At 40.0% G+C, this 23,224-nt stretch overlaps 1 protein-coding gene across 8 annotated transcripts; it reads left to right on the forward strand.

The window, feature by feature from the left end:
* The first annotated feature begins 31 nt into the window (after positions 1–31).
* Positions 32–23,195, forward strand: ALG12 (ALG12 alpha-1,6-mannosyltransferase). 8 transcript variants are annotated; one of them, XM_068166132.1, is made up of 11 exons: positions 32–97; positions 4,211–4,403; positions 4,529–4,661; positions 5,176–5,349; positions 8,939–9,133; positions 10,556–10,659; positions 11,152–11,375; positions 12,051–12,220; positions 12,380–12,455; positions 16,589–16,833; positions 17,963–23,195. In XM_068166132.1, exons 1-10 carry the CDS (start codon positions 39–41, stop codon positions 16,818–16,820), a joined length of 1,560 nt encoding a protein of 519 aa, XP_068022233.1. In that variant the 5' UTR covers positions 32–38; the 3' UTR covers positions 16,821–16,833; positions 17,963–23,195. The 8 variants fall into 8 exon arrangements, with proteins under 8 accessions (XP_068022233.1, XP_068022226.1, XP_068022242.1 ...); XM_068166125.1 differs by lacking the exon at positions 17,963–23,195 and having other exon boundaries at positions 16,589–17,904; XM_068166141.1 differs by lacking the exons at positions 32–97; positions 17,963–23,195 and adding an exon at positions 254–360 and having other exon boundaries at positions 16,589–17,904.
* The last annotated feature ends 29 nt before the right edge of the window (positions 23,196–23,224 follow it).

Below are 23,224 nucleotides of genomic sequence, written 5' to 3' on the forward strand. Positions count from 1 at the left end.
TGAGCAAGGGGCGTGGCAAAGAGCCGTCTGAAGAAGCAATGCCCATCGGCCTCATGCGGTGTCGCCGCCATCATGAGAATGGGCAAGCACAATCTCGGTAGGGGCTTCAAGTCCATTCGCCATTTGTATTTGGCAGCCGCCTCAGAGCCTCCTTGTTGCCTGGGGGGCGCTGTTGCCCTCATCTAACATGGCTGGCCACAGAAAGTGGTCACGTGGCCGCAAGGCTGTATTCCCCCCGCCTCCCGCCACCAGCTCCCACCTGCGGGCGCCCTCTGCGGGGTGGCCACGTGGACGCTGGGGTGGTGAGTGCGGGCGGACCGGGCCGGTTTGAGGGCGCTGTGGTCGTAGTCGTGCCGGCAAGTAAGAGTTATGTGATGTGTGCGCGCGTGTGAGGCGGAGCAGCGAGGCTGCCCATGACCCGCCTTTCTTCGCTCGGCGCCAGGCCGCGGCTGTTACCGCGCAGGAGGCGGAGAGGCGCTGTCAGGCCGCGTCCCTTCTGGCTCTCCGTTTCCCGGGCGCTGTGGCGGCGGCATGGCGGGAGGGAGCAGGGCAGGGCAGGGCATAGCATGGCAGCCGCCTCCTGAGGGTGTGCCTGTCAGTGGGTGGGCCGGCCTGCCTCTACCTCGCGCGGCCCATACGGCCTCGGGGATGGTGCCGGTGGCTTCAGGATCGGTGGGTGATGTGATCTTATCATGAAATGCCGCAGGGCTGCATAGGAGTCACCTAAAGGGGAATGATTTCAACTCCACCCCGAGTGCGCACGTATCGGTGTACGCTGTGGCATGTAGGCTAACGGTGACCGAAGTTCGACGTTTCGTAGATTCTGAGCTCGGTGGGTCCAAGCGTTGTACGTCCATTTAGTTGAAGACTGAGGATGGCGAGCCTCAGAGGGGGTGGCTGTTCTCCCTCGGGTCGGCCGCTAGAGGGGGATCAGACACACGCTTTGGGTGACAGTGGGGCATCCGGTTGACCGTGGGGTGGAGAAGCGGGGGAAGTTGGTTTCATTTCTTCAGGTTGGAGGCATTCTGTACTTTTTTCCTTAGTCCGGAGCGCAGAACATAGCTTCGTCGTACTTGCTGTTGCTGTGCCAGATTTTATTTCCAGCCTCAACTTTGTCTTCTCTTTTTTTTGTCTGTCTTAATTATTTTTGTTTAACCATTCCTCAAACTCATGAAAAACTGTATATAAGAACAGCAACTGTCATATTCCTTCTTAGAAACGAAGAAAAAACAATCCTGGAAAGTACAAGGTTTAAATCTGATGCTATTCAGAAGTTAGCTTTAGAGCAAAGTTGGAAGAGGTATTAAAGCCTAAGAGAGAAGAAAGAGGGAAAAAAAACACTAAACAAACAACAAAACCCCAAACCAAACACACCAAATAGGAAAACTGAAGATAATCCAATGTAGGTTTTGCAAAGCAATCAAGCTGAAGAGGTAGGACCTTATGGTGGAATGCTCTTGGTGTTCTTTGCTGCTTCCATACAGGGAGTTAAATGCAGCCGCTGTAGATGGGTTCAGCCTGCAGTTTAGCTACTGAAATGTATCATATTTATATTGATGGGTGTCTGTAAAACATAAGTAAGCTGAATATGGTGGGCTCCTCATGGGAAAAGTAGAAAGTCCATTGCTGAAATTAGTGGTGCTTCCAAAGTGAAAGTGCTACAGCCTTTTTTTAATGTCACAAACCAATTTATTTTCACCCAGTTTAGCCTCAGGAAGGGATTAATTCACATTGAAAGTCAGTCTTGGTATAGACTAGACACTGGAGGAGGTCAGTGTAGCTATGTTGTACACATCTGAGGAAGAATCTTGTTAAGTCGTTAGAATATTAATTTGTATTTGCTTACAATACTCATTTAGCCTTCATTGTTACAATATTTACTTAAGTGAAGATCTGTTTTTGTGGGTTTGGTGTTAAAAAAAAAAAAAGAGCTATACTTTCAAGTATTTTGCTTTCATGTAGCAAGTTTATGTTAAACATCATACCTACTGTGTTTCCCTTCGGGGAATTTTTGTATATATAATACATGTAATTATCACTAAAATGTATGAGTATGCTGGTCTGCTTGCCTTCTTCAGGCATACAAAAGGGTTGTAGTCAACAAGATAAAAGAAAAGGCTTGTGAGAATCTGTGTGTGAGATACGTAGCTTCATTGTCATTCTGATGACTTAGTAAGTTGAGCTGTGATGAAAAGTTAAAGCTATCAGGAGCAGGCGCTATTGTAGACACTCAGAGTAAAATGAATGCAATATTTATAGGTGAAGGTAACATCTTTTCTTAGACAGCCAATATGATTAAGAAGGAAAAGTAAAACTTCTTGGCACTCAGGTCCTTTTACAAAGATTCATTGGGTCCTAAAATCCTTGAAGCATGAAGAAGCTGTGAATTGGGAGTGAGGAATACCTATGGTGCTAGCGCATTATGTACTGTTTCACACAAGCTACTGAAACGTTTGTGTTGCTGTGTGCAGTGGTGGATTGATCCTTCAGTGTCCAGTTTTCTCTTGGATAAATTTGGCTGAAAACGTGAGATGCCTCTCTATTTATTGGAAGTGAAAATACAGCAACAGAGTTTTCTGGAGACAAGAATTTGTGCATTGTTTGTGGTGCAGAAGCTTAATTGATGCCAAACACTTCCTGAAGTGCTCCTGATTTGGTATCAGTCTCATAGCTCTTTTACTACAGCTGTGGAAAAAGAATTCTGTTGTACAATGTCATTTTTGTCCATTGTTGTAAAAAAAGTGATACTAGGCTCTTATAATTTCAAAACAAGCAAAAAATCTTAAAAATCTACACAGAACTCTGAGCCCAGGGTTAGAGCTTCAGTTATAGTCTGTAACAGTGGCAGTCATGAAAAAGAGATGCACTCAGCGAGATATGTAAAATAATACGCGAATACATGCAATTTACAGAAGATGCACAAATTGTTTAATTCATTGGTGTTGGCTGTGAAAATAAAGAACATTAGCTAACTCTTTAATTTTACTAATGGACAGAACAAGCATCAATTAAGGAGAAACTAAATCTAGGAGGCAGTTGCTATGTGATTCTAGCAAATCTGCCAACTATCTTAGATCTAGTTAGTGGCCATATTTAGACCAAAACATGTCTAACCAAAACTCCAGTTGTACCAAGAAGCTGCTATCTTTAAATTTTGTTTCTGTGGGAACAGAACACAAATAACAAGAGCCAAAATCTCTTTTATTAAGTTGTAAACTTAGAAAAAGTGGGAAGCTTCACTCAAAAGAACTTGAAATAGATGGCCATGTTTTTGCTGGAAGTAGTCATGGAAAATAACATGTTTTCTTGTTTGTTTGGTGTTGTTTTGGGTGTGGGTGTGTTGGGGGGTTTTTTGGTGTGGTTTTTTTGGTGGTGGTGGTTGTTTGGGGTTTTGTTTTGTTTTGTGTTGTGACTTTTTTTTTTTTTCCTGGTTTCAGGTTATAAACCAGTAAAAAGATGAGCTGTTTACCCCATGACAATACCTGTGCATATTTTCTCAGGCATCACCTGGACACATGATTTTTATCATCATGATAAAATATATCATAAATACTACCTGTAACAGTTGCTCAGCAGTGTTGTGAAACTAAACACTAGGGAGATGGCCTTGATTTCCAGGTAGCATCTTGAAGGAAAGGGTTTGGACCATCTCATGCCATAATGGTGTGATGTGGGTGCTGAACCATCCTTTGCTCATTGAGACCAGACCTAGTTGCCGGCACACTGAAAAGATCAAAGTGCTTTTGTCTGAGCAATTCCTTATCCTTGTGGTTCCTCTCCCACTGAGTCCAGAGTCCTAGACAAACAGGAGAGTGTGTTCTAAAGATCGTATGCAAATCCAGTGTGAGAGTAACTTACAAAGCTGACTCGCACAAAACACAGACATAATTGTGGTACTCTCAGCAGTGCTGGCAGTATGAAATGCAAAGGGAAATACTTTCCTAAACAGGGCTTATGTTCTTTGAGAACTTTTTAGGTGAAGACTAGAACCTTTACATTTGCAGAAGGCGGCGTAAGTCCTGAAATGTTGCTGGAATACTTTTTTGTCTATCTACTCAATTCATTGAATATATATTAAAAAACAGAATGGATTATTTCATTTATTTGTCTTTTTTAAAACTTTCACAGTACTGTAATGTCTTTTCCTTGTATCGTCAATCTCTCTTTTTCTGTTTGTATACTTCATACTAATGTGTTTTCTTTCTAATAGTTATAGAATACATGTGAATTTTGAGCCCAAGATGGCTCAGAAGAGGAACTCGAGTGGGCAGTCATTCGCATTGCTGCTAATGATTGTTGTGGCCTTTGTTCATTTGACTATCTGTCCTTTTACAAAAGTGGAGGAAAGCTTTAACCTACAAGCTATTCATGATGTGGTGTACCACCAACTGGACTTTGATAAGGTAAATTGTAAAGATGAATGGACAGGATATGTGTATGAGTAGGATAAATGCAGTGTGAATATGATTTATCCCAGTTTTCCTTTGTTTTGCATTTGCCTGTCTTACTTGTGTTTGCCTTTTTGCAGTATGACCATCATGAATTTCCTGGAGTTGTCCCAAGAACGTTCCTTGGACCAATTTTTATTGCTGCTCTTTCCAGCCCAGCTATATATGTTCTTTCTGTGCTAAGAATGTCCAAGTTTTATTCCCAGCTGATAGGTATGAGAACTTTAAATCATCTGAATAGAGCTGGTTTTACAGAGATAGTTTTAATACTGGACTAATGGGGGACACTGTTGTAATACTCAGTGTTTGGATCAGTGGATAAAATGTGCTATTCTTTTCCTTAATGACAGCTTTTGAAAACTGTAGGTACTTAAAGCCAACATGGCAGTTCCACCACCTCTGTAGGGTAACAAGGGAAAGTGTGTTAACAAATGATAGCTTAGAAATAAATGTGTCTTCAGAAAATATACTCCCATATGTACTATCATGTACACTTCAGAAAACATTGTTTAGCTTGGGCATTGACCTTTGTGCAGAAGTATCAGACAAGTTAAAGGTGGATTGGAATAGATAAACTAATGAGAAGTTGGGTTGTTGTTGGTTTGGGTTTGTTTGTCTTTGATGTGGGTTGTGTTGTGATGTCTCCATTATTCTTTCCGTTCTGTTAGACAGCATAGTTGTTCATCAGTGATCTGTCTAACATTACTCTTATTTACCATTTTTATAGTCAGAGGGAGCTTGGGTCTCAGTGTGATTTACGCATTGTGGAAGTTGCAGAAAGAAGTTAGAAAGCAGTTTGGAGCGGTTACATCAATAATCTTCTGTCTCATCACTGTTACTCAGTTTCATTTGATGTTTTACTGTACAAGAACCCTCCCTAATGTGTTTGCACTTCCTTTTGGTAAGTATTCATGAGAAGATTTTTTATATTTTAAAATTATTCCTGAGTGTATCAATAGTTAAAGCACAGAAGTTGTGTGGTCAGTCTGAATTAATACATGTGCTTGATTAAATTGTGTGATAAGACAGGGAAAGTTACACACTTGTGATTTCTTTTTATTTAACCACACATGCTTACAGTGATGAACGAAGTTTTGTTGAATCTTAGTATGTGTAGAGTTTGTCAGGTGGTCTAGATTAGCAAGAACTTTCAGTACACACACCTGATGCATAAAATGTAGAGCTGTTGAGAAGGCAGTAGGTGCAGCTGGAGTTCACAAAAAAAACAAATATGTGAGCTTAGTCTACACAGGAAACAGCCTTCTCATGAGGCTGGAAAGAGCTCCCACTTAAACATCTCCACCTTCCTCTTCTGAAGTATCATTTTGTGATGGTACAAATGGTATTAATCAAAGTCAAAACCTAATTCTACACATACAGTTTTTCCCCAGTGATGATGATGGAGCAGCTCTGAGGACAGGCTGAGAGAGCTTGGGCTGTTCAGTTTGGAGAAGAGAAGGCTCTGAGGAGACCTTATTGTGGCCTTCCAATATCTGAAGGGGGCCTACAAGAAAGCTGGTGAGGGACTTCTTAGGGTGTCAGGTAGCAATAGGACTAGGGGAAATGGATCCAAGCTAGAGGAAGGTAGATTTAGATTAGACATTAGGAAAAAGTTTTTCACCATCAGGGTGGTGAGACACTAGAACAGGTTGCCCAAAGAAGTGGTGGAAGCCCCATCCCTGGGTGTTCTTAAGGCCAGGCTGGATGTGGTTGTGGGCAAAGTGATCAAGTGTGAAGTGTCCCTGCCCATGACAGCGGGGGTTGGAACTGGATGCTCCTTGAATTCCCTCCCAACTGTGACAACTCTCTGATTCTGTGAAGATTAACCACGTGTAATGGATACTAGCTGAATCATTGATCACAGAAACATTCAGGTTGGAAAAGACCCTTGGGATCACCAAGTCCAACCAATAACCCTGCTCTGCAAAGTTCACCCTTAAACCATATCCCCAAGTGGACTTGGACACCCACAAGTCCATGGGACCGGATGAGATCCATCCTAGGGTGCTGAGGAAGCTGGCAGATGAGCTGGCCAAGCCGCTTTCCATCATTTTCCTCCAGTCCTGGCTCACCGGTGAGGTCCCAGATGACTGGAAACTGGCCAATGTGGTCCCCATCCATAAGAAGGGTCAGATGGAGGAACCTGGAAACGACAGGCCAGTCAGCCTGACCTCAGTGCCAGGGAAAATGATGGAGCAGATTATCCTGGCGGCAATAACTGCGCACCTGAAGAATGGCCAAGGGCTCAGGTCCAGCCAACATGGATTTAGGAAGGGCAGGTCCTGCCTCTCCAACCTGATCTCCTTCTATGATCAGGTGACCCATCTGGTGTATGTGGGGAGGCCTGTGGATGTGGTCTACCTGGACTTGAGCAAGGCCTTTGACACCGTCCCCCATAGCAAACTGCTGTCTAAGCTGTCAGATCGTGGCTTGGACCACTACACTGTGCTGGGTTAGGAACTGGCTGGAGGGCTGAGCCCAGAGAGCGGTGGTGAATGGTGCCACATCCAGCTGGCGGCCAGTCACCAGTGGCATCCCCCAGGGATCAGTGCTGGGCCCCATCCTCTTTAACATCTTCATTGATGATCTGGATGAGGGGATTGAGTCAGTCATCAGCAAATTTGCAGATGACACCAAGTTAGGAGCAGATGTTAGTCAGTTAGAGGGTAGAAAGGCTCTGCAGAGGGACCTCGACCGACTGGACAGATGGGCAGAGTGCAATGGGATGTCATTCAACAAGTCCAAGTGCTGGGTGCTGCAAGTGCTGGCCATGGCAACCCCTTGCAGACCTACAGGCTAGGATCAGAGTGGCTGGAGAGCTCCCAAACAGAGAGGGACCTGGGGGTGCTGATCGACAGCTGCCTAAACATGAGCCAGCAGTGTGCCCAGGTGGCCAAGAGGGCCAATGGCATCCTGGCCTGCATTAGGAATAGTGTGGCCAGCAGGAGCAGGGAGGTCATTGTGCCCCTGTACTCAGCACTGGTTAGGCCACACCTTGAGTACTGTGTCCAGTTCTGGGCCCCTCAGTTTAAGAAGGACATTGAGACACTTGAACGTGTCCAGAGAAGGGCAACAAGGCTGGTGAGAGGCCTTGAGCACAAGCCCTATGAGGAGAGGCTGATGGAGCTGGGATTGTTTAGCCTGGAGAAGAGGAGGCTCAGGGGTGACCTCATTGCCCTCTACAACTACCTGAAGCGTGGTTGTAGCCAGGAAGGGGTTGGTCTCTTCTCCCAGGCAACCAGCACCAGAACAAGGGGACACAGTCTCAAGCTGCGCCAGGGGAAGTTTAGGCTTGAGGTGAGGAGAAAGTTCTTCACCGAGAGAGTCATTAGTCATTGGAATGGGCTGCCCGGGGAGGTGGTGGAGTCACCATCCCTTGAGGTGTTCAAGAGGAAATTGGACGTGGCACTTGGTGCCATGTTCTAGTCATGGGTCTGTGGTGACAGGTTGGACTCGATAATCCTCGAGGTATCTTCCAGCCTTGGCTATACTGTGATACTGTGAAGCACCGCACCCAAATGACCTTTAAACACATCCAGGGTTGGTGACTCAACCACCTCCCTGGGCAGCCCATTCCAATGCCTGACCACTCTTTCTGTGAAAAAAATTTTCCCTGATGTCCAGTCTAAATCTATGAAGTTGCAGCTTGAGGCCATTCCCTCTGCTTTCACTAATTGCCTGTGAGGAGAGACCAGCATCAGTCTCTCCAGAGCGTCCTTTCAGATAGTTGTAGGCAGCGATGCTTCAGTGCAGATTGTTCAACCAATAAAATCATGAGAACATGGATAGGTCAGAACTGAAAATCAAAACAAAGCAGGTTGTCAGAAACACTGTGTAATACTACTTGTAATTTCTGCAGGCTTTAAAAAATACAAGTTGTATTTCATGTTTTTTCTCTATTAGTACTTCATGCATTTTCCTTAGAGTTGTGACCACTTTACTATGTAGTCAGTGTTGTGTGATTTAAACTGGGAGTAGAGGCGACTCCATAGGTAGAGGTAGTGTGTCTCTAGCTAACCATGCAAATGGGTTTACAAGTTTTTTTCTCTGAGCAGTACTCCCAACTTCATATTTTAAATGGGTTGCTGTTACCATGAATGTAAGATATACCCAGTCAATAGAATACATTAAGTCCTCAGCTGATACTGAGAAATAATAATATGAAAGGTTTTTAGTACTCCCTTATGGTCTGTTGTTTGTTTTTTTTTCCTTAAAAGAAAGCTATGCTATTCATACTGTCAAGGTAGAGTTCCCATGTGTTCCTTATGTGGTTATAATTTTCCTGATGAATTAAGCACCAACAGTTAGAAAGTCATGTGCTATTTCAAATTGCATTTCTCTAACTGAGGAAGAATGTCGGGACTAGAAACGGTAGGAAGACCAAGAGAATTTGTGGAAAGTTAAGGAAAGATTACAATAGCATTGAGAAAAACGTTACCATTATAAAATAGTTCAGCATGTTGGATGGTGTTTTATTTATTTTTTTTCAGTGCTCCTGGCATTGACATTTTGGATACAACAAAAGCAAAGGCCATTCATTTGGTTCTCAGCTTTCGCAATTATAGTCTTCAGATCAGAGCTCTGTATATTCTTAGGCCTCATGCTTCTGGTGACGTTGTTAACTAAAAGAATCTCCATTTTCAAGGTGCTTTCCCATGCTGTTCCTGCTGGAATTTTTTGTTTGGGTAAGTATTTGCTTGAAAAAAAAATAATAAATGCCACATTTCCAGCAGAAGTCTGGAGTTGTGACTGATTTCTCTGGTGACCTGGCCCTTAGGGTTGTTGTTGGTTGGGTCAGTTTGGGGTATTTTTTGGGAGGCAGTGGGGGGGTGTTTGTGGATTTCGGTTGGTTGGTTGGTTTGTATTTTGTTTGGTTTAGGGTTTTGTTTGTTCTTTGGCATGGTTTTTTTTTTGTCTGATTCCATTTGCCACTAATATGACAGTGTTATTTACTCATTTGAAAATTCTCATATAAGGAAATAAGTGTGCACAGAGGAGTAGAAAGATGCTGTGACACAGGTGTTTAGATGCTTACAGTACAATATCCTGATCTTAAAAAGACTTAAACGTGCAAGTTGACTTCAGTAGAATTAGTACCTGACTGTAGCTACATGTGCATGATCAGTTGTAGTGTCTATTGCTATGATGATAAGCTGAATCCCAGGATAAAACAACATGACAGAGAGAGTTATCAAGCAAGAGGGCTGTGGGGAGAGTCACAGTTCAGCTCTGTTTTTTATTACATTAATTTCAAGAGATTAAGTGATTATCCATGCTAGAGAGGTTGAAAAATCCCCCTGACTCCCATCCATGGAACAGTCATGCATATGCACGTAAATACTCTTAAGCTTCTCTGCTGGCCTACCTAACTGAAAAATGCTGTTGTCAGATGCTTGATAATGACCTCTGGTAGTGTGCATTCCGTTCCACAGCATGGACAGTAGAAACAGTAAAAGATTACACCATGTGCATTTGAAGGCATTTCACAGCCTAAGAGTATGGAAGTCTGACAGAAATTGGTCACTATTACTCCCATTCTCTCACTGGGCAAGCTTCTTAAATACCAGAGAGCTGAGTGGAGGAGATGGGGGTGACAATTCGTTGTTCTTCTGCCTCTTTGCCTTTCATCTCTTACCCTCCTTCTTCCCTCCCACCTAATAAATAGTAGCAAACTTGTAGAGACTGCTTTTTTTTCTTACCAGTATTACAATAAAAATCCATTTAATACCATCTGAAGTTAACCTGGGTTTCTTGCCATTCCTTACCATTCATTAATGCTCTGATACTCAAAACAAACTCAAACTACTGCTTTTCTCACCTGGAGTTGGAATGAGGTGAATCTCAATAAGATTCCTACCTAACATGCTGCTGCTAAGACTTCTGTTAGTGCTTCCCACTTAGGAAGTGCCTCCCTCGCCTTCTTTTCCACTGCGAGACAGACAGATGCAGCCTTCCCTGTGGCTTTGTGCTTTCGTGTGACCTTGTCTGTGGCTTACAATGCATGTTCCAGTTTGTTGTTTTCATCAGTGAATGTGCAATTTGGATGTGCTGGTTTGCTTTTCCATGCTTTTTAATTCACAGAGATTTGTATTTCTTTAATCTTCCAGGGCTAACAGTTGCTGTGGATTCTTTATTTTGGAGACAACTTGTGTGGCCTGAGGGGAAAGTGCTCTGGTATAACACAGTTTTAAACAAAAGTTCCAACTGGGGAGTATCCTTTGAAATGTTCTGGGTAAAAGACCTATTGAATGCTACCAGCCAAAGTGAAGACTAGATGTTACCTGTTCCTGAGACTCAGTTATGATGTTAAATCTTCCTCTTCATCACATATATATATTTCATTATTTTTAAGCTTATGAGACAACGTCCATTTCTTAGATCTTTCCACAAATTTTAATTTTCCTCTTTGTTCCTTCTTGCTTTTGTGTCCTACCAACATAAACCCAGGTTTCTTCCCCTTGGCTTGTCATACTGCGTGTTGTCATTAGTGCCTTCTGATGTTCCTCTGTCTGGCGACGTGAATGTAGTTAAGCACCTGCTTTTATTTCTTAAAGGCTAAGGGAGGAAACCAAATGCCTGGAAGAATGTGATACACAAAAAAAGTAAACGGCGTATTTGCAAAATTGGTGTGTGTTGCTGTAAAGAATAGTTACTTTGCTTGTTGGCTGTGAAAGCATCCTTAACTTTCCTTTTTACCTTGAAGACCTCCCCTTTCTTGTGGTATTTCTATTCAGCCCTGCCTCGTGCTTTGGGATGCAGCATTATATTTGTACCTTTGGGTGTATCGGAAAAGAGAACTCGGATATTACTTTTGCCAGCACTGGGCTTCATTTTCTTATATTCATTTCTCCCACATAAAGAGCTCCGTTTTATCATGTATACTTTCCCTGTCTTCAACATAGTGGCTGCTAAAATGTGCACACGAATGTAAGTTCAAAATTCTGTTGTTTGGTTTTATTTAATTTCAAAATGCAAAAGAAAATCAAAATTATTACACTTTTTATGTACTTCTGTCCATCTTGGAATCTGTATCATCTTGAGATTTTTATGGGCTTTAGAAAGCAGGCCTATATCATTGTACTCATTTGACAAATGAGAGAAATGAAGACAAAGCTAAGTGTTTTGACAGGACCATATGGCAAGTATGGGACAGAGTTAAGAATAGAGCCCTGATTTTACTGTTAGCCTTTTACAATTAATTTATTCACCAGAGAAAAAGTCACATTTAAGTGCACTACTGTGTTGCTAACTCACCTCAGGAGATAATTTAATACACAGGTGGAGCTTGTGAAACACAGTGTAACAAAGTTAAACTCTGAACTTCCTTGAAATTGAATGCATTCATAGCTTAAGGTTTTAGGCAGAGAACTACTTGGCTTTATTGATGACCTTGTCTTAACTTTATTAACGAGAATATTCTCATTTAAATGTTACTAGAATCTAGTATTTTATATAGTCAGAATAAAGACATTCCATTATTGTAATAATGTTTGCATTAATCTGATAGTGGAGTTTTCATTAAAGTGCTATCACAATACTAAATGATCAGTATGAAAGAAAAGTACCAATTTATTCTTCCTCATTTTCCCCCCACCTCAACAGTTTGAATAACTACCGGAAATCCTGGCTGTACAAACTTGGATCTATCTTTGTTGTAATGCATCTTCTAGTTAATGCTGCTTATTCAGGAACATCTTTATATGTTTCACATTTCAACTATCCTGGAGGAGTGGCAATTCAGAAGTTGCATGAGTTGGTACCGTCAACAGCAGGTATGTAAAGCTGGCTAATGTCAATTGCAGTTTCTTTACTGTTAGTATATCTCTTACATGTATTGGATATTTCTTACGCTATTCACACCCAAGTATTCTGTTTATTAATCAGAGTGCTCTTGGAAGAAATTTAAAATTCTATTTTCTTTGTTTATGTAGATGTCTCTGTTCATATTGATGTGGCTGCAGCACAAACAGGAGTTTCTCGGTTTCTAGAAATCAATTCAGATTGGAGGTATGTTATGAATTAAGGATTTTGATCTGAAGACAGGACCCTGTTTTCTTCTGTTTTGTATATGCACAGGGGCAAGCATCACAGATGGTCAAGAACAATGTGAATATTCAGAGAATTTTGATATGTGCAGTGCTACCATTTTTTAAGTAAAGCACTGTAACATTTTTATTTGTTTTGGTTTGCCTCAATAGTGTAGTGTCTTGAAGACATCAGAAACATGCAAAATTTACTTATCTGCATTTAAGATATCAGCATTTTAGTAAGCCATGTTTGATACCTCACCAGATCTTGTAAAGTACAGCTGTAGAAGAACACTCTTGTGCTCTTGGCAAAACCATATATATAATTGTGGGGATATCCTCTCATTTTGTTTCTTTTTGAATGCTGTACAGCTATGTGAAACTTACCTGCATGTTAATTTTCAAAGTCTGTTTTTATGTGGAGCCTGTTTCAATAGATGGCAGTGAAGCTGCTGCTGTGGATTATCAGTCATATTTATTGACTCTGGGAGAAAGCAGTTGAGTGCTTTGTTACCATAATCAGCCAGTTTCATGAATCAGAGTATTGAGTGGTAGAAGACAGTTGTGGGATGCCATTGCTTGCTTCCTGTACCTCTTCAGCTGAAGTGTAGGTATATAGTTTAAAATGTCATCTTGATGAAAATGGTTAATCAGAAAGTGACCCAAAGTCTCACTTCAGTGTGCAGTAAAAAGCAACACAAGCAGATTTTGGTTTAAGTAGTACGCTGAGAATGGTGTTCCTTTCTCCTGACAGTCTTCAGAGTAAGATAAACAATTTAGTTGCTGGCATGTTGAGAGATAAAGGTATTTTAGAAATAAAGAAGGGAAAGTATGGAAAGGAAAAGTATAATTTTGAAGCAATTACAAAAATCATCAAGCTTGCTATGCCTTATTTTATTTCTGTGCTCTCTTGTGGTATTGTGATGATATGGACATTTCAAAGCTTAATCACCTTCACAGTTACGAATACAAGGGCCGTGAAGCTGGTGAATGGTCTAGAGCACAAGTCTTAATGAGGGGTGGCTGAAGGAACTGGGATTATTTAGCCTGGAGAAAAGGATGCCAGAGGCCTTACTGCTCCCTACAGCTATCTGAAAGGAGACTGGAGCAAGGTGGGGGTCTGTCTGTTCTCCCAAGTAACAAGTGGTAGGACAAAAGGAATCGGCCTCAAGTTGCACCAGGGAAGGATGATTTATATTGGCTATTGGAAATAATTTCATCCCAGAAATGGTTGTAAAGTGCTGGAACAGTCTGCCCAGAGCACCATTCCTGGAGGTATGTAATAAATAGATGTGGCACTTAGGGTCATGATTTAGTGGTGACCTAGCGCTGCTGGGTTAATAGTTGGACATGATTTCTTCCAACCAAAACAATTCTATGATTCTGTTTCAAGTTGTTCTTTGCATGTTCAATCTAGAGAAGGTCATGAACAGTCACGAGATACTGAACTATCAAAAGTGGAAAAAAAAACCCACTCATAACTAAAATGTTTGAATCTTTTTTTTTTTGCATATACTTAAGTACACACACTACTCTGAATGGAATTCTACTCTCTAAATATAGTGCTTAATTTCAGTGAGCTATTTGACGTGGGTTTGGATTGTTTTGGGATTCCAAAACTACAGTGTAGTGGAATTAGAAGGCAAACAAATAATACTAGTGGATGTTTCATAGTGTTTACAGCCATAAAGCAGTTTCTCTCTGACTTTTTATTCATCTGACTTTTATTCATCATAAAAGGGCCTTAGGGGAGGGCTAATTCATCATAAAGTTCCACATTAAAAAATCAGGCAAAATCCACAGAGCATAATACACAGCACTGCCACTTTGTCTGACAGCACAGCAGTGCAAAGTTTGGTACCACCAGCTGTCTATTTTCTCTTTATACAAGGAAGTGACAGCCTTTCAGATGCATGAAAACTAATTTACTGTCTTCACAGACTGTGTACATCAGGTGGAAACGGATTTATGAATGGGGTGGCTCTGAAGCCTGATGATTTGTTAGGATAACTACAGTCCCTAAGTAAAAGTGTCTTAACAGCTTTCAATGGAATGCTCAGATTAGATCTATTTGCCTTCAGAAAAATGCAAGTGAGCTATTTTTCTTCAAAAGGTAATGAAAAGAAGGTTGATGCAGATTCTTATGCAGGACAGGTGTTACAGTCTTGTCTTCAATTAGCACAGTCTCTTTGAACCAGGAATAAAGATGCTGTCTAAGCTTAAAATATTTAAAAATGTTAAGAAAGTTCAGAAATGCTTGCAGCAGTATGAAAGGCCCTTTATTTGCTGCTGAAGAAAATGCAGTTATGCCATTCCTTCCCCTGCTTTGGATGCAGGTACCATCTTAAGTGGTATTGTGATCTTGGAAATAGCAGATGAAATTACTGTGCCCTTTTTTTTTTAATTATTTGGAAGAGGGTGGCACTTGTTCAGCATGCAGTGAAATTCTGCATTTATTGACACAGGGATTCTGTCAACCTGGGGGCTCTTCTGATTTGCCAGAATTTCAGTTAACAATCCATACAAGTCCTGTAATTTGCACTGCCATAAATATTAATGACTGCTTTATCAGGTGGTGTAAAAATACAAACTTGGATTGTTTTAATTTTTCGCAACTTGGGCAAATGAGAGACCAGGCATGCAAATATACCTGCGGCAAAAGACACTGCCTGGATTGAGGCCTAGGTATGCTTACAAGTACGTAGGGTTGGGCTTGTACCACTTCTCTACCAGTGTCCATGCCTCTAAGAAAAACCACAGCTTTGAGTAAGTTGCTGGGAAATGCTTGGGAGGAGTTGGGTGTCTAAGAATACGAGGTCCAAAATCTCATAGAAAACAGTTTACAGAAAAGGGAAACAAGGGGTGACAAACTGGGCACTGCTCTTCGCTTGAGATACAAAGCACGGACACTCCTTTATAGCTAGATGACCAAGACTGTCTTGTCATAAGCTAAAGGCAAGTAACCTATCTTAACTTCTGTTATCCAGCATTAGTGTAGAATTTTTTTTTCTGGAATAAAAAGCAAAGATTTGAATCCATGTGTTCCACTAAAAGAAGCACAAACAGTAGTCTATGAAGTGTTCTGAAGTGGACTTGACTTATTCTTCCCCTTTGAAGTTGGTAGACTGAGGGTTCAATCAGGCTGCAAGCCTAATCTTTGGGCTATAAATTTCCATCCAAGGTTCTCACTGAATCAGTAGCTATTGTGAAGTAGAACAGTGTCTCCATGAGATAGTGAAGGAGATCTTTTCTCAGTATCTAGATTATCCGTGAGATAATGAACTTCACTTCTGGGCTTAAATCAGACAGTGTCTGAACCTAGATCTTACATATCCTTTCCAACTGTAAATCCTCCCTGTGGCTAGACTGAATAGAACTCCTTTTAAGAAATAACGAAGTGTACATGTTAAATCATTTCAGTATTCACCAGCTATTTTATATATAAGCCAGTTTATAAAAGCTGCCTTGAAGTGCCCTGCCCAAACACGTAGATCAAAGAACTGAACCCAGAAATATGAAGTGCCAAGTTAATATAATTACTAGGCTGTTCTTTCTTACATTCAACAAATTCTTCTCCCTATTTTTTGAGGCCTCTGCTTTAATCTATGACAACCAGAAAAGACTTCTTCTGATAAAGTACCTTTTTTTTTTTTAATAAAACCCCAAAACATTATCCCCCCCCCAAGACAAACCCACAAAAATAAGCAAACAAAACCCCCCAAACAACTCAAAAAAACAAACTAACCCACAACCACACATACCCAAACCACAGTTCTTTGTAGAGTAAAACTTAAAAATTAGTCTCTTCTACAGTCTTAAGCTTCAATGTCCTTTCTCCTTAGAATTTAAATAAAGAACTAGTGAGAAGTTTTCTAGGTTTATATCACAGTGAGGTTTTTCTGATTTATATCACAATAGAGAAAACCTGGCATGGAATGACTGGCTCCCTAAAGTCTTCAAAAAATACTTTTTCATTCTCCAGTATTAGTTTATTTCATCAAGAGATACTGCACCTTTTGTGTTTCATCTTGAATGCTACATGCCCTTGCAATAGTGGAGATGTTTAATATGTAAAGAGAGGAATGTAAATTAGCCTTCTTTTATTCTTTACAGGTATGACAAAAGAGAAGATGTTAAACCAGGAGACCAGTTGATGTTTTCTTACACACACATACTGATGGAAACAAACCCTCTTGAAATATCACATTACAAGACAACCCACAGACCACTGGCAAATATACCTGCCATCAGTAAAATTGGATTGAACCTTACAGCACTACCTCCTTTTACTTTAAACCTGAAACCAAAATTAGTACTGTTGGAAAAACTTCCTGTATCATCTTGACTGTGAATTTTAAGTAAGTCTTTTGATGTAATTTTGCTGGTGACTGAATAATAATTAGCAGCAGATTGACATGCCAGCACTGCAATTCAGCTTCTGTGGAAAGGCACGGAAAACCATTGTACCAGTTGGTACTTAGCTCTGTCCTGTTTCTCACATGAGTATTACAACACATTCCTAGTCAGTATATACTCAAATACTGAGTTGTGTTGTTAGCTATGTTTGAGTGAGATTACCTAAAAGCTTAGTGGTATTTAGTAAAGCCTGTCTACTTAGTTTGGGTAGCTGTCTGTTTAATAATGTAATGCAGGTATGTCCCAATTGTCCTATATAAGATGCATAAGGGAACAGGTTGGTGCTATGGCAATCATTTGATATGTTATCTATGAGTGCAGAGACGTATTACGTGATGTATCTGCAGGATTGTAACCCCCTCAGTTGTTGGATTGCCTGTGTGAAACTTAATGATGTTATCAACATAGGAAAGCCACATTCATTACAGCTTCATCAAAATACCTAATTGTGCCCTGTAGGCTATCAAACTAATTAATGTGAAAGATTCACTTAAAATGCAGTTGAGCCTTTTGACAAGCACTGTATCATAATAGATTTGGAAGGTTATCTTCATTCCAAAAGTTCATGAATAAGCAGCCAAAAAAAAAAATAAAATTCTCTTTTGCTGTAAAAATTTACTTAGGAGAATACTCACTTGAATACATTTTAAGAAAATAAGTGCTCTTTTCCCTTTTTTTTTTTTTAAGTAGAAGTCCCTTTGGAAAAGAATAATCTGATGTGCCGTGTGTTGCATTCTATAAACTAGAATAAGAGAGCATGCTCTATAGTCTTTACTAGATGTTTTTGTTAGGCATGTCTGCCTAGGTTGCTGAAGGGAACAAGTTAAGGGATAAATTCTAGGGAGGAAAAAAAAAAAAGTTATAATTTTGGTTAGGGTAAATTGTAGCATGACAGGAGCTCTACAAGTGTAAAAACCAGTGTTGCTGAAATAAGCACAGGCAAAAAGCTTCCTTTCTGACTGAGAACTCCAGTAAAAAAACATTGAATAAAGTGTTTGTTTTCTACTCTTAAAGTGTACTTGCCTGTGTACGTTTTAATTTTTAGGACCATGTTTTCTTTTTCTTCTCTAGATCATGTATCACAGGAACTGATCTGCTGGGGTGGTGCCTGCTCCCATGTGGGTGGCTGTTGCACAGGCTTCCTTATGCTGGGCAGATCTGGCAAAGGCACCTTGCAGAACTTGTTGGTCTGGTCTGTGGCAGCTCTTGATATTGAAATCACTCAAGTATTATCTGTTTGACTGGTCTTTGGAAGAAAACTCAGCATCCTTCAGATCCAATTTGAACATCAAACAACTCACAAGACAGAAGGAAGTACATGTGCAAATAGCTGAGAATTTGGAACAATATAAAGGAAGAGTTTTGAGCAAGGATGCAGACCCTTATGTTAAGCCTAATTGTTGATGTTTTGTCATTTTCTCACACTGTAATCCACAACTCAAAGTTAACTAGAATTTGTCCTGGAGAGACAAATGTCTGCATTGATGAAAGTTAGGTCTGTAGTTACATCAGCTTTCCAAGTCTCTGACTATCAGAAGCCCTGTGGGATTCAGACCAGTCATGATGTCCAGCTGGTTCAGCCTTGCCACTAATGAAAATAGATGTCAGCTCCCACTGTCCTGTTAATGTATTTGGTTGGTACAGAAAGATAGAAATATATACAAGGAGAGAGGAAAGATAATGGATTGCAGTTTTGAACACTGAAGTTAGGGCCTGTTGCATCTTGCTCTGCATATGTTCTTGAAATGTGCTGTTTTAAGAGCTACAACCTGTTTGGGTTTGTAGACAAAACACTAGATCATGACCATGCAGCACAATAGCACTACAGGCTTTATAACTTCTGTGATAACAGGGGTAGTTCCCCTCCAGCATAGGCCATGACTGTTACGGTAGCTCATACTTGACAGAAGGAGGGACAACTCAAACTGGAATGCAGATTATTGCAGTTTTTCCCCCAAAGACTGCTTTCAATTCAAAACAAGACCAAACCTCAAAACAAACTAACAACCAACCACCAAAAAACAAATCCCACTCCTCAAAATAAGAAATTATAGCCATTTCTCCCTTAAAGGTATCTTTGCATCTTGGTCCTGTATCATTTTTCCGTCAGCTCTGTAAGAAGCAGAGAGCTTATTTTCTCTTTTAATATAGCTTCATATTTAGTGTACTTGCATGGAAGAAAGCATGGGGTTTCCTTCCTTTAGTTATCAGGGCATTAAGGAAATCCCTTTTACAAACTTGTGTGGGGTATTACAAATTCTGCATTTGCAGAGCAGAGTTGGAAGTCTCAAGTTACTGAAGGAATGGTACAGGTAAGAGACACTGAAAACAGACTTGCTGGAATTTTTTAACAGACTTAAAATAAGTTTCTCATGACTCTTCAGTTTCTTAAACAAAAATAATCTGTTTTTCTTCACAATTACAAACCACTTTACCTTACAGCAGAACTTTTCGTAATAAGACCAGAATTAGGGTCAACATTAATTTCAAGTTAATTCTGCCCAAATAACTGAGGGATGAATTAATGTGCAAAAAGTAAAAGACAAGTAGTGCAAGTCCATCTACAAATTACATTGCATCAACAACATCTAAACACAGAAGGGAGTTGTAAATAAAATATATTTAACATGTATAATGCTGCTGTAGAATGGGATTTACTTCAGCATGTTTTGTTGAACTCCCCAAAGGTCCAACATTGTCTTAGCCTGAGAGATGGGACATTCTGTATTGTAAAACTATTAATTGCATGAAAAACAGTTGTGGGAGGTGCTGATAGAGAACATTTTTGAATACTGAAAGTAAAAGCTGCTTCAGAACAGGGTTAGATGACTGTCCCATGAAGAACTGAAATGACCAAAGACTGAGGAAAACCTTCCAGTTTACCATCCCTAATTAACAGAGCATTCAAAGCTAGGAAAGTATACCAGACCATGTATTTACCTTGAACCTGCCCTAAGTATTTGTTACATGTGTTTTCTATCAAGAGCAAATTGGAGGTGAGGGAACCTCCAGAATGGTTGTATCCAATCTGATGTGTATTTTTTCTGTTAACACTAAGAAAAGACAGAATGTGTTTCATGTTCATCCCTTTGCCATTCATTTCACAACCTCAACACAATGCAACTTCACGACATGTTATGATGCATTGATTCACTCCCTTTTTCTCACCCCTTGGCCATTTTGTTCAGCTCCTTGGTGAGACAAGTTACACTTCCAGGCAAACAAGACTGAGATTGTGATGCATGTCTTACTGAGTTAAAACTCCTGTAGGACTGCTCCTATCGTCCTGAATATTTGTAGTTATTTCTGTAACACTTGAAAGGTGATAAAATATTTAAAGGTCTTTATCTCTGTTTCGATGTAAGCATGTATTTCCCCTGCATCCAAGAGCACTTTTTCAAACATAACAGAAATCACACAGAAGTGTTGCTTTCCTTTCCTTGCCTTACTACCCATGCTCATTAAATACTCTCATCCTCTTGAGAGCCTTCCTTGTAACTTCCTAATCAAAGAGTTTCTTGTACAAACTACTTTGCTTTCTATTTGCAAAACAAGAAAACCACAAGCTGAGTTTATCACTAGCGTAAGCAAGACTGTTCAGCCACGGACTTCGCTGATAGCTGAGGTTAATTATGTAACCAACTATGTCTTATATGTATTGCAATCTCCTTAACATAGGACACAGAAGGGATCTTTGCAAACAATCAAGTTAAATACAAATACCTCCATGAAAGTTTTTTTTATTTAAATGTGTCACTTCTAGAAGTCACTGATACCCTCTGTATGGAACTACTTATGCTAGAACTGCTTTTGATAAACATGAGCAACTACTTTTGATTGTTCATTTCAGAACTTTAATAGTAAAGACAGTTTTTTCCCTAAAATTCTACATCTTACTGTCATAAGTAGTCTTTCACCAATTCTGCTTTATATTCAGCTACAGCTGCCTCTGATTCTGTACCAGGCTTGATTTGTCAAGTGTAATATTAAAACTGCTGTCTGAAAGAATCCATCTTTTCCTTTAAGGCAGCCAATTCAAAGAAAGAAACTGGAAGAGAAGAGAAAGTAGGGGAGAAGACAGGGACTGCTTCTCATTAATCGAGGTCTTGGAACCCAAGTTCATACTCGAGTTGGGGACATCACTGTGGCTATTTCTGGTCGGCATACTCATTTTATGAAACTAAGCACTTCTGGGTTAGTTTAGCAATGAAACTAAGTAGTTAAAGAATCACTCTTCCTTATCACTAAGAATAAAGGAGAGGATGAATATATTTATGGAAGATCGAAATGCTGCATTTCTAAAAACACTTTAGAATTACAGATCGTTAGATATCTGCTATTTACAAATATGTTTTATTTTTCCTGTCTCTGGTGACACCTAAACCCAAGTTTGTTAGGGTCAGCTCTATATAATGGCAGAAAAACAAATGCCATTAAGGGACAGAACTCTCAACAACTACACATGATGTACACTGAGCTTTTCCCTCTACATCGGCATTTAAGCAATCAAATCTTTAATTTAAACTGCTCTATACTGAGATTTCTTTTCCCTGTAAGCTCAAAAGCCAGTCTTCGGGAGCAAGGAGAAACTATGAATATTCTTAGTAAATACTTGCCAAATTCTACAAACAGATTTCCTTCATTTCTACTCTGTGGATAGAAAAAGAGGCCAAATGGAGAGGGGTAATGTGGGGGTAGCACGGCCATAGGTCTCCAGAGCACAATACAGATCTCAGTAGACACTTTCTGTTATATACGCTTTGCAAGATTCAGGTTCTTCCTTTCCTACCTGTAGTACAAATTATTTCCTGCTATCCTCCCCTATTCTTAAAAGCAAAAGATAGAACAGTCTTACAAAGACACAAGGTACTTTCATATAATCTAGGTGTTTTAAGAGGAAAAAAAACCCCAGTCTCTACATTTATTTCTGAAGTGGCTAATGCAGTGACATTAACTGTTTAAATAACTGCTGTAGGTTCTCCATGTCATTATGTGTTAGAGAGCTGTCTGCTGCAGCAGGGGTTGGTGCAGCACAAACTCAGCTTGAAGAAACCTCCTACTGTTACCAGCTTGTTTTACTCAGTCTGAGGGAGAGTAATGTAAAATAGGAGTTTCCTATATATTACAAATAAGAGAAGCCATGGGAAACCAAAAGTTTTAGCAATGACTAATAATTTATATTTGAAATAATAAAGCCAACACAAACCACACCCACTCAAAAACTTACCTCAATACTGCAAGGAAAACTTTCAGCCCTTCTTTTGAAGTCATTCTTTTCTTAAAGGTGGTGGTGCCTGAACTGAAGACAGAAATGCTCCTGTAACTCCTTTGGAAGGATTACAGTTTACAACCAAAAATAGCAACTTTGTGCTTTCAGTCTCTCCTGACATTAACTGATAAACATTTTAATTTAAAAAAGTAACTAGTTCTCACGCTCTCAGAAGTTCTGGCAAAACATGAGTACAAAATTAAGTGTCCATATGAATAAAGAGCAAACTGGGGGCTATAAAATGCCATCACTTCAGCTTTCCACACAAGAGTTAGGAGTTACAGTAAAGACTGCCTTCAGAAGAGCCATAATGTTTGTTTCCAGAGAATGGGATTTTTAGGTAAGCTTGTCCACTGCCCGCATTCCTATTAGTATCATGTGGCTCTACACTGATTTAAGCCAAAGGCCGTGTTTACATTCAAGCCTGGAGTGGCAATTCTATCACTTGTTTCTTCATCCTCTACCTCCCTCTTTACTGGTTTGGACAGATTAAACATCCCCTTTACAAAGGTCAAGGTTATATTCACAGTTAAAATGTAAGGTGGGGGGGGGAGGGAAATGAGATAATAATTAACCAGTAACCATTTAAATGTGTTTCTCAATAAGCTGCTTCAAACTCATCTAGTTCTAACTATACATAAAAGTAGAACAAATTGTTTTATTACCACAGAAAACACACTGCTGTTCTCATTTAACCCTAGAACAACAAAGAAATGCTGACTTGATACAAGTAAAAGTTACCTTTAAAATACTGGAGACAAAATGCAGTACTAGTTTTTCCCAGGTACACTATAAAATAATTTGAGGTGTAAACATAACTGATGAAATAAAACAATTTAAATACCTGAAATGCTAAAATGTTTAGAGGAACATCACATGGAAACTAAAGCCACCTGGGAAAGAACAAGTTTTCCTGAGGTCAAATAGCTTGAGCTATTGAATTAGAATCCAGGCTTCAGTCCAGAAAGCTAATCGGAAACCCAGTCTGTGCACATAGCATATTCTGTGGTATATTTATGATTACAACTGTATCAATTTTTATTCAATAGCTGTCTTACATCCAT

The sequence above is a fragment of the Melanerpes formicivorus genome, unplaced genomic scaffold, assembly GCF_026170545.1.
Source record: "Melanerpes formicivorus ecotype bairdi unplaced genomic scaffold, bMelFor1.0.p_v2 SCAF_3, whole genome shotgun sequence".
NCBI classification, from domain to species: Eukaryota; Metazoa; Chordata; class Aves; order Piciformes; family Picidae; genus Melanerpes; species Melanerpes formicivorus.

What these genes read in the sequence shown, in the direction of transcription:
- ALG12 (XM_068166132.1), top strand. Translation starts at nt 39, where the DNA reads ATGCCCATCGGCCTCATGCGGTGTCGCCGCCATCATGAGAATGGGCAA. An exon ending in TGTGTTTGCACTTCCTTTTG is followed by an intron (nt 5,350 to 8,938) that starts GTAAGTATTCAT and finishes ATTTTTTTTCAG; the next exon opens with TGCTCCTGGCATTGACATTT. An exon ending in GAAATCAATTCAGATTGGAG is followed by an intron (nt 12,456 to 16,588) that starts GTATGTTATGAA and finishes TATTCTTTACAG; the next exon opens with GTATGACAAAAGAGAAGATG.